General features: G+C 36.0%; 1 protein-coding gene across 1 annotated transcript; it reads left to right on the top strand.

The window, feature by feature from the left end:
• The first annotated feature begins 7,011 nt into the window (after positions 1–7,011).
• Positions 7,012–9,020, top strand: LOC125218820 (7-deoxyloganetic acid glucosyl transferase-like). The gene is made up of 2 exons (XM_048120601.1): positions 7,012–7,620; positions 8,043–9,020. Exons 1-2 carry the CDS (start codon positions 7,101–7,103, stop codon positions 8,960–8,962), a joined length of 1,440 nt encoding a protein of 479 aa, XP_047976558.1. The 5' UTR covers positions 7,012–7,100; the 3' UTR covers positions 8,963–9,020.
• Positions 9,021–12,166: the final 3,146 nt, after the last annotated feature.

Genomic DNA, 12,166 nt, shown 5'->3' with positions numbered 1-12,166 from the left:
GAGGGGTTATCGCACGCATGTCCTCCACGTTCCCATTTATGACCAACGGGTTAGACGTACGGAGTCCTAAGCCTTGGTTTAGTAGGGACACGATCCACATGCGGCTCCTTATCACGACGATATCTCCATCGACGGGCCTGACTCGGCGGATACTTGTGCGCTGGGGGACTAAGCGGCGGTCCATCCCTTGCAGCTGCCATGGCTGGGAGTAGCACTCCAATCAAGCCGATCATATCGCCTCGAGGCTTGTACTCGGGCGGACTAAACCACGTAAACGGTATCGCAGCTTGAGCAGTCCATTCACTCCATGGGGAAGGCAGGCTGTGGATCAATCTCGAGATCCCCGCGTGATGGGTAACTCCTCCATACGCGTATGCATCCATCCAGCGATCGTAGAATTCAGTGACGTAGGTTAGGAGAAAGGACTTTCCATCCCACTCAAACTCTTGGTAGGTCTCGACAGGGAAAACCTTGTTCTTCGCGTAACGGTCGCGCATCGGTGCGTAATACTGGTTAGGCATCTACAAAAGAAATCTCAGCATCAGAACAAGGATCGAAGAAAATATCAATAGTGTATGAGGTTTCAAATGATGCTGAGAGTACGATGGATATATATATATATATATATATATATATATATATGGGTCGAACGATGGAGGTGTGAAGATAATATCATATCAAGAATGAACGGAATTTCATTTCCGAGGCAAAAGGCTCGTATATATATATATATATTTTTCGCATTTTGGTAGTTCGCAATTTCGTTCTCGCAAGTTCGTTCGCCTCGCATTCGGCGTTTTTATGCCTCCAAGTTCGATATCGTCATACAAATTTTCCAATCACAACACGATTTTCAACTAAGCATAGCATGCTCAAGTTCAACTCATAACGTTGTTCATCGAACAATCACGAAATCACAAATCATATAGAATTTCCATAGAGTTTTATTCGTTCAACTCATAACGGTCTTAACATATAATCACTTGCATAACAACATTCATCATTTGTTTTGCATAATCACACTTTGCAATTTCGCATGCATGCATAATCATCATTTTATACTCCAACACAAATTTCCAAATATCACAACAACTTCCATTCGCTTCAACTTCCAACATTTCATAATTCAAATCAATATTCAAAGATACGGGTTACCTCATTCTTCATGGTTGAGCGGAGACGAGTCGTGGTGTTGAGTCTTCGACGATATTATTTAATCAATTCCCACAAATTTCAGATTTTAATACAACAAGACTCTTGGGTCCAGAGCGGAAAGAACTGAGGCTCTGATACCAACTGTAACAGCCCGACATTTCTAGGGTATAATAAATACGGCGACTGTTAACTAGGCGAACTTAAGGCAACAAGAAATGTAGACTAGGGTTTCATTTAAAGAGATTTGACCAAGTGTTTAATGAAGATCAAGGCAACAAGTCAACGGCTAACTACGAGAATCAAGATTTAATAGATAGCATAGGCTAAGCTCAAAAGTCAAAGGTTTAGCATAATTCCAACAAAACGCAATAATTCCCATTATTCCAAATCAAAGAAATAAGTTCACAACAACCAAAGATAATAAGTTTCAAAATATTCAGCGGAAGCATTCCAAGAGAAAGCGAAGCCATGTATGAGGACACGACTACACTCAAAATCCCAACCATCCATATTATTCGATTCAACCATCTCAACACCACCGACCGCCCGTCGCCGCTCAACCTGCACATAGGGAAAACACATGCAGGGCTGAGTATTTTAAACATACTCAGTGGACTCATGCCAAATCATTTTATAGTTATGCCACCCTTACCATAGTGAACTCGAGGTTTTGCATTTATTTAAAGATAAGCATCGAGTATCACAAAATATTTCATGGACTGGCCAGTCAAACAATACCTCCCATTTTCTCATCAATCATCATTTCATATGGTGCGACGAAGTGTGGCCACACTTTCGCCCACGAGATCGGCCGACTAGCAAGGACGGCTCCCGATCTCCAGTGTACACTAGCCTGATAGGGTTTGCGGCCCTACTCAGACCCGAATTCGTTTTTATAGCCCTTTAGCCTAATGGAGCGTACTCACAATCTAGGCATCAGGCACACACAATATCCAAAATAATTCATAGGCATGGCATAACAGTTTAATCCACCCTTATTGCTCCACTTTCATAAATTTGCAACATAAGAGAGAGTTTAAGAATAAAGCCCACCTCGATTTCCTTCGAGTTCAAAAACGCACTTCTTCTTGTTATCACACCGGGAACGCGAACTATCACCTTTAGTTCATATATTTCAAATAAGTCTCAATCATGGATCAAAATCATGCATGATCTCACGTTTCCCTTTTCCCATCGATTATTTTCAATATCACCAATCAAAATCAAAGTACGATTATCATATCGTTTTTATTCACACAACAATTCCAGATTTATCATCAAATCGTGTCACGCATGAGTGTTTCCCACACACAACACACGCACACACACACACACACATGTGCACGCATACCGAGGCGTGCACACACACACACACTCGGTCACACACCCACACATGCATCAAAATTCACCGATTAATTTCCCCTTCACTCGATCTAAATGCATGTGGACTCAAGAACACCGATTGATCGGTAGAAGAAGAGAAGATCAAAATAAAAGTACCTTTTTCAAAAGAACAATCGGTAGGAAACAAGTAGGATCTTGATTCTTCAACAAAATCTTGAATTGCAGCTTCAATTCTTCTCCAAATGATGAAGAATTAATGGAGGAAGTAAAAGAAAAATTTGAGAGAGTGGGAGAGAGAAGAGAGCGACGTGAAGTAGAGGGGGGGGTGGTTTTTCTGATGCTAGGGTTTTGGGTTCTCACTCTTATTTATAGAGTGCGAGATATAATCCAATAATTAAATAAATAAAGATTTGGAAAGATTTGTTGGTGAAATTGGCGTGAAGTAGGGGAGAAAAGTATGTAAATTTCGAATCTTAGGCTATTATTTAGCCTATGATTTATTTTTGAATATTTCACGGAGTAGAATAAAATATCACGGAGCAAGAAAATAATAATAAATCTCCCCAAGATATATGTAAATCTCCCCAAGATATATGGAAAGTGGCATGATTTTCAATTCCTTAGAAGGAATTTAATTTAAATCTTAATTTAATTAGGATATGGAAAAATCTTTTTAGATTTGGCAAGATATGCTAGGATATTTGAATTTATTTATGGAAGAGAATAAACAAGGGATCAAATAATATAATAAAAATAATCCATTCTCCCATAATATAAGGGATTTTCGAAAATCCCCTTATATGACAAGGGTTTCGAAAATTTCATCAACAAAATAAGGAATATTCGGACTTTGGATTTAATTTGGATAATTATCCCAAGCAATAATTTAAATCCAAGAAAAATAGGATTTCTTTCCAATAAATAGGAGGGGTCGAAAATTCCACATAATTAAATAATGCTCCTATTAAATTCTCACTCATCCCTTAGGAAAATGATTCACCACAATATTATTTTCCCCGCATCCAAATATTCACATTTTCGAATTTCACCTCCACTTCACATTTTCCAACGACTTTGACCATTCCACGGCCACGTCATATTTTCCACCATGTTGACTATTCAATAGCCACGTCACATATTCAACAAGTTTGACTATTCAACTCAAACTTAGTCACATATCGCAATTAGGTCACAAAGAGTATTGCAATAAACCATTCATCATTTAATTCCACATATCATAGCATCAAAAGCATTTAATGCAAAAATTTCCATGTCTCTAAAATTAGGGTTCGAAAAAGTGGGATGTTACAAAAACATAAATGATTCAACTACCTTAGAACAACCAAAAAGAAAGTACAACTTAATTACCTTGGAACGAACGACCGGAGTATTAAAACGTCCACTATGAATTTTATTTATTAAAAATAAAAGAAATGAGATTGAAAAAGTATTTCCTCCGTCTCATAAGAATATGCACTTTTGGTTGAGCATGAATTTTAATTTATAATTGATAAAGTAAGAGAAGAATAGATAAAAAAAAAAAATATATTAAAATATTATTAATGGAGAATGGATCTCACATAGGAAAAAAAAAATTAAATTAAAAAGTGTATATTTTTGTGAACCGACTAAAAATGAAAAAGTATATATTCTAGTTGATGGATGGAGTAAATAGTCTAAAATGATAAAATATGATCCTATTTAAGGCATCCCATTTATGTAGCATAAAGTCCAATAAAATGAAAGAAAGCCCAAACTTACAAACACTTTTATAAACCGCAAGCCCTACAGAACTGCGGTTCTTTCCTCCAGCAATCCAACTTTTTCAGTAAATTAAGAATCGATTTCCAAGTTCCAACTCCGATTTCTCAGCAAATTGATGGAGAAATCACATCTCTTCAAATCAAGGATATTTTATCAGAAAAAAACCGTATCAAAGTGAGATATTGTTGAAAGAAAAGATTCGAATTGAAGTTTTGAAAATCAGAATATTTGGCGATTGATAGATAGTAAAAATCATGCCAATTGTGGATTGTAAAAATTGAATTGCAGAAGTGGAAGGAAAAAGAAGGGAACCGTCACTCTTTTCTCTTTATCTTAGTTGCACTTGTCGCTTTGACTAAGATTGTCAATCGAATCAATCATAATATAAATTTGTTGGTTAATGTATAAGTTGAAGGTTAATTTAATTTCATTTTGTATATTACTTAATTAAAATTATTAAGGATGTAGTATCAAATTAGTTATAAAATTAGACAGAAAATTTCAAGGCAGAATTCGCTGATGTATACCATTATATTTAAAAAAGAGGAAATTGCAATTTTGGTTCTAAATATATGCTCAAAATACCATTTTGGTCCAAAACATTCACTTTTTGAAAAACGGGTCCATAACATATGAAAACGCTGTCTGTTTGGTCCTAAACATACGAAAACGTTGTCGTTTGGTCCTTTTTTTACGATTCCGTCAATTTTCTGACGATCAGCCGTAAATTACCAAATTTTTTGACCAAATTAGTAATTAATTTAAATTAAATTGAATTTAAAAAAAATTCTAAAATAAAATCTCTCTCACATCTCTCTTCCTCTCCCCCTCTCTCTCCGGCGACACCCAATACATCACTCTCCCTCATCAATTCTAAAATCTGAAATTTGTAGTTGTAGGCCTAAACCATTATTCCATCAAATTGCTTCGAACCCCCAACTCTAGTTGTTGATTCTTCAATGGCGTTTCAATGATTTCCACATCCTTCCCCATGATGCAAGGATTCGATAATCCATTCCACGAATTCAGCAGCTCAGCCAAACACCTTGCCACCTCCTTCATCGACAACCTCCTCTCTCTGCCCGACCTCACGCATTTCGCCGAACCCTCGCATACCTGACGCCGGAGCTCTAGGATCGTACTCGCTGATGAATTTCCGCTTTTTTATCAGCGGAATCGCCCAATCCACCACCAACGGCGACGAATGGCGGTCTAGAGGGCTAATTAGAGGCAGCGGGGCCAGGTTGGGGGGCGGGGATTGGTGTGGAGGAAATCGTACAAATTGTCGTTGCTCATGAATTCGACGAGGAGGAGGCGGCGGCCGTGGGAGTTGGTGTAGAAGCCGAGAAGGTTGGTGAGGGAGGGGCTGTAGAGGGAGGAGAGGATGTTAATCTCGTTGTCGAGATCGTTGGCGGAGGGCTTCTTGGAGTCGGAGAAGTTGGCGGTGGCTAATTGGAGGTCTTTGTAGGCGAATTCTTGGATTTTGATGGGGTGAGAATGAGAATCGGATGTGGAGATGGAGGAGTTGATTTTGCAGGAGGTAACCCTTTAGAATTGATGAGGGAGAGTGATGGATTGAGTTTCCTCGGTGAGAGAGGAAGGAGAGGAAGAGATATGTGAGAATTTCTATTTTATTTTTTTTTAATATTTTTATTTTATTTTATTAAATTATTTTGCATCATTATACTAATTAAGTCAAAAAATCGTTAATTGGGTGCTGACCGTAAAAAATTAACGATTCCGTCAAATTAGGACCACTTCGTTAACAATTTCAAATGTTTAGGACCCGTATTCCAAAAAATAAATGTTTTTGACCAAATTAATATTTTAAGCATATGTTTAAGACCAAAGTTGACATTACTCTTTAAAAAAATGGAGGATGATATAAAATAATTTGCAACATACGTAAGCAGTGAGCAACTTGCATAGTAGTTATTCAATTATTACTCAAAAATGCAACTTTTCTTGCCCTCTTTTCCACCGATCCAAGTCACTAGTTTGGTCAGAAAAGGATGATATCCAAATTAAAATTTGGTACTACAACAAAACAAGAAAAATAAACAAACATTATTATCAAATATCCAATTATTGAAAGTCGTAATAGTATTGTCATATTTCAACATTATACAAAATTAGTACTTCCAAAATTCCATTGTTATTGGAGAGTTTACGTGACTCTGTCTCATCAAATTATGTTTGTCGATATTCAAAAATACTTTATTCATCTGTTATTAAATATCGCACATTATTATTGTAGAATATCTATTACTATTAAAAAAATCATATTTTTAAAATCAAAGTTTATTCAATATCTATCTATGGACGATGGAGTAGGTTAGGTTTATGGAATATCTATCTATGGAGCACGAATTATTAAAAAAATTAAAAGAATCGAAAAATTACCAAAAAACCATTAAGTTTGATCTACCTCTAATAAAACTATGACATTTTTTTTGTCTAGTGACGAAAAATGTCGTGCTACCTGTATGAATTTGTTGACGTTACGCGTAAAAATAAAAAGCGTGGCAAACAAGTTAGATTGTATTAAATGAAGTAGTCGAACATTTTGCGGCATAGTACTTTTTATCTGTCATATAATCTATTATTTCTGAAAGTTTCGGGATTGGCCAAACATGACGTCTCCTACACAAAGAAGTGAAAGACAATGATTTAATTCGCAATCAACCATCTAATAATAACACAAATGAAAAACAGAACTTGACTATCCGACATATTAATATGGTCAATGAATGAACTAATGGCCGACTTTGTTGTATTAGACAACATTGTAATATAAATCCAACACCAAATTACATCGTTTGCATCTCTGTCCAAAAATGGGCTCCGAAGGTGAAAAGATGCCGCCTCATGTCCTCATCTTCCCCTATCCGATTCAAGGCCATCTCAGCCCCATGCTCAATCTAGCTCATCTTTTCTGCTTATCCGAATTCCACGTCACCTTCATAGTTTCCGACTTCAGCAACCGCCGCCTCCTTCAGCACACCGCCGTGGCCGCCACCTTCGCCCGCTACCCCGGCTTTCAGTTCCGGACGATCTCCGATGGCCTCCCGGACGATCATCCCCGCGCCGGGGAGAGAGTCTTGGAAGTCTTCCCCTCAGTCACAAACGTGATGGTGCCGCGCTTCAAGAAGATGATGGTTGATGAGGATTTTTTGGCGTCCGCGGCGCGTAGGCCGGTTACGTGCCTTGTCGCGGACGGGTTGCTTAGTTTCGCCGTTGATTTTGCGGAGGAGAGTCGGATTCCTTTGCTGTATTTCCGCACTTCGACTCTTTCTAATTTATGGGCTTTTTTCCATATAAATGAGCTTATGGAAGCTAAAGAAGTTCCTGTGAAAGGTATATATCGTTGACTCTTCATTTCTTGATTTTGATTTTTAATAATATAATTGATTATAGGTCAAGTCAAAATACATGAAATTTGGTCAAATTCTAGTATGTTTCGCAACTATTAAAATCAGTTGGAAAAATTATTAAGTTTGGACCTTTTGAAATTATATACACTCAGAGAAATTATGCATAGATGTGATCACTGGTGGATTAAATGATTTTATATATTCATAAAGAAAACGATATCGTTGAAAACCAACAACGATATATTACACGCATTCGATAATTTTCTCACCATAAGATAACTAACTGTGAACAAATCAAAATTTTATATTTTTCTGACTTATTTTAAAGTGATGGGACCACGAACTAGAATTTGACCAAAATTTATGATTTTCCAAACATAACCAATTTTCCTATATATTGTGTAGGAGATATGGATGCGTTAGTGAAAAGCATACCGGGAATGGAAAGTTTCCTCCGCCGCCGCGACCTGCCGAGCTTCTTCCGCGGTGGCGGCGAATCGAACGATTCCTTACTAAAGTCGTTGGCCGCCGTGTCGAGGCAGCTTGTGCGCGCACAAGGTGCAATATTTAACACATTTGAAGACATCGAAGGTCAGATCATATCGCAATTGGGCAGCCACATACCGAAAATCTACACCATCGGCCCGATCCATGAGCACCTGAAATGCCGGCTCGTCGAGAAGGAGGCCGAGGCCGAAATTCTCTCCGGTAACTTCTGGGCAGAAGACCGGAGCTGCATAGACTGGCTGAACGCCCAGCCGCCCAGATCGGTGATCTACGTGAGCTTCGGGAGCATAACTGTTGTCACAAGAGAGCAGTTGATGGAGTTCTGGCATGGTTTGGTGAATAGTTCTCAGAGATTCTTGTGGGTGATGCGCCCGGATTCCATCACCGGAGGTGATCAAATCCCGGCAGAATTGATGGAGGGTACTAAAGAAAAGGGTTACTTGGTGAAGTGGGCCCCGCAGGAGAAGGTGCTCAACCACCCTGCGGTGGGTGGGTTTTTGACGCACAGTGGATGGAACTCGACTCTGGAGAGCATTGTTGCGGGTGTGCCGATGATTTGTTGGCCTTATTTTGGTGATCAAACTATTAATAGTAGGTTTGTGAGTGAGGTTTGGGGAATGGGTTTGGATATTAAAGATAGTTGTGATAGATTGGTTGTTGAGAAGGCGGTTAGGGAGGTTATGGAAGTGAGGAAGAATGAGTTTATCGAAAGGGCACAAGATTGGTCTAAACTTGCTAGAAAGGCTGTTGGTAAAGGAGGTTCATCATCAGTCAACTTGGATGATTTGGTTGATTATGTTAGGTCATTGGTAATTTGATTGAATGACTTAAATAAAGTATAATGGGTTTTATAAAGTTTTCTTTGGTGATTTTGAATTTCAATGCCTTTTGTTTTAAATTTGGATTCAGTTTGGTTGCTATTTCGGTGTTTACACGATACTTAATTAATTGTTTTAGTTCACGATGAGGAGGAACAACGGCCGGTAGTTCGATTTTGTCAATCACTCCCTCCGTCCCACATTTATAGTCACATTTAGTTAGGGCACGAGTTTTAAGAAATTGGTGGAGTGTGTAATTAATGAAGTGAGATGGTAGAGTGTGTAATAAATGAAGTGAGATGGAAGAGTGAGATGGTGGAGTGTGTAATAAATGAAGTGAGATGAAGAAGTGTGTAATAAATTAAGTGAGTTGGTTGAAGGTGGGTCTCTTGTTGACATTTTGGTTTTTTATTTTTGTTTTGGTTTATTTTTATGTTGATAATGGCATTTGGGTGTAATTTTAGTGAATAATGGGGTAAAATTTTATGTCGAAATATGGAAAATTCTAAATGTGACTATAAATGTGGGACGGACTTTTATGGCAAAATGTGACTATAAAACTGGGACGGAGGGAGTATAATAAAATTTTCAAACTCTTTCATAGGATGATGGAATGAAATAAAAATATGAATGAAATAACAACTTTTTACTATTTTCTTTGCACTTTTATTCCATTCTCTCATTCATTCCATAATACCAAATAGATAAATAAAATAATCTCATTCCATTCCATTCCATTATTCTATTTCATCAACTTAATAAGGGCCAAGTTGTTGAGTGTGATAATAGGCTGGAAATTTTGGTCAAAAATTAAAGATTGTAGTTGTCGTTTGATTTTTGTGGAATTGTCTCCTTGCTTGTATAAATATCTTATATATTCATTGCACGGTATGATCTTATTAATTGCATGTTGAATCTATCATTGTCTTTGGTAAAACATATTGTTTTCCTAATTATGTGTTACGTGTGTTCAGTGGTGAGAACTAGGGTTGAGGAAAAATACCGAAATACCGAAATACCGGTCTTATCGTACCGAAAAAATACCGAAAATACCGAATTTTTGGTATACCGTGAATTTTGGTACGGTATGATACGGTAAGGTAACGGTATAAATTTTCAAATACCGCGGTATACCGCTGCATATCGAAATTTGGTATATACCGTAAATTAAGGTATATACTGTAAACTAAGATATATACCACAAAAATATAAACACAATTATATATAAAATATATTTTATATATTTTTGAATTATAAAATCTATTGTGAAATATAAATATAATTAGAAATAAATTATATTTAATTTATTTTTAAAATTATAAAATATAAGTAAATTCTAAATACTCTAATTTTCTATTTTAATTGATGTTGAAAGTCAGGTATACCACAAAAGTAAGGTATACCGAACTTCGGTACGGTATACCGAAAATGAGGTACGGTATCGGTATGGAAATTCGTCATACCGAAAATAAGGTAATACCGAAGTTCGGTATATCAAAAACTTTGGTAAGATAAATGTATGACTTTTTCGCATACCGTATTTACAATAAGATATACGGTATGATGGTTTCGGTAAGATATACCTTACCTACCCACCCGTAGCGAGAACATGCTTTAAATGTACTTTTAGCGCACCAACAAAATGTGTTTGGAAATAATGTCTTAAAACAGCCAAGTTAGTCCCCAGGAAAATGAGTATAGCGTAAAATTAGGAAAAAAAAATGCTTATTTGGATCAATTACCACGGAACAGAAACAGAATTGATTTACTGAATAGTAAAAGAAATGTATCTAATCGTGAATAGGAAGTATCTAACAAAAATAACGTTGCATAAATTCATTTATTTATTTTGTAAAAGAAATGTTACTAGTACTCCCTCCGTCCCATAAAAGTTGAGACAAAACTTTTGGATACGGAGGTTAAAAATTTATATTAAATAAATAGGAGAGATGAAAAAAGTAGAAAAGATAAGAGAGAGTAAAGTAAATTATGGAATAAAAAAAGAGTGATTAAATGTTTTGTCTTTTGTTAAAAAAGGAAATGACTCAACTTTATTGGGACGGACTAAAAAAGAATACGACTCAATTTTTTTTGGACGGAGGGAATACTAAATTAGTCAAAGCCCTCTAATTGGGCCATGGTTTTTTATTTGGGAATTGGGACAAACTTAGAAATCCTGCCTATTTGGGCCTGAGCTTCACATCTTAATCTCCGAGAACGTGTATGGTTGCTCACGGATGGATCTATTTATAGTCTATATACATATTAGCTCTATCTTTAACGATAGAAACTTCTGAAATAATATTTTATTATATAATTAGTATTGATAAAATAAAAATGATGAATAGGAAAATAATGAAAATAATATTAATAGATTATGGGGATCCACTTCATAAAAATAAAAGTTTCTATTTTTAAGGGACAAAGACAATGCATAATAGTATCCCTTAATTTCAAAAAAGTAATATATTATTGATTTACCATTTACTGCTATAATCTATAATTCAAATCATATACTTATAAAATAATAAGAGTAAATGTCTAAAAATACTTTATGATAAATTTTTTTTTAAAAAGTAAAATTGGGTAAAAGTTTTTCACAATTATAAATTTACCCATTAACCATAACTGAGTCTTATGTTATCGCTTTCCGCATTTAATGATTTGGTTATAAATTACTCACTCTGTTCAATTCAAGATGCTCACATTTTCTTTTTAGTTTGTCTGATTAAAAATGTTCATTTTTTATATACTTTAAAATAAATTTCGCTATTCTCTCCTCATTAAAGTATTCAATCACACTTTTCACTCTATTTTATCATACACTATGCACTCTGTTTTATCATACTCAATTATTCCACATAAAATCACGTGTCATTTAATAATGCGGCAAACTGCTGGATGGAGGAAGTAATTCTTTGCCTATAATATTGGTTGATAATGGATCAAATTAATGAAGTTGATTAAGGACAAAATGTTAAAATATATGGCTAATTGATACTCTTTTATAGTGCTATTAATTAATGTCTAGATGTTACTTTTATACAGCATCTCATCAAACCGTCGACATAATTTTCTTTTATGAAATTCTCTTATTATCAATATGAATTTTGCTTCTTCGCATACATGTACTTCCTCCGTCCCGCAAAGATCGTCCCATTTTTTCATTTTTCGTCCGTCCTATAAAGTTTGTCCCATTTTACT

This window comes from Salvia hispanica, chromosome 1, assembly GCF_023119035.1.
Source record: "Salvia hispanica cultivar TCC Black 2014 chromosome 1, UniMelb_Shisp_WGS_1.0, whole genome shotgun sequence".
Lineage (NCBI taxonomy): Eukaryota > Viridiplantae > Streptophyta > Magnoliopsida > Lamiales > Lamiaceae > Salvia > Salvia hispanica.
Note: the sequence above shows the minus strand (reverse complement) of the source record. Positions and strands in the feature narration are given on the sequence as shown.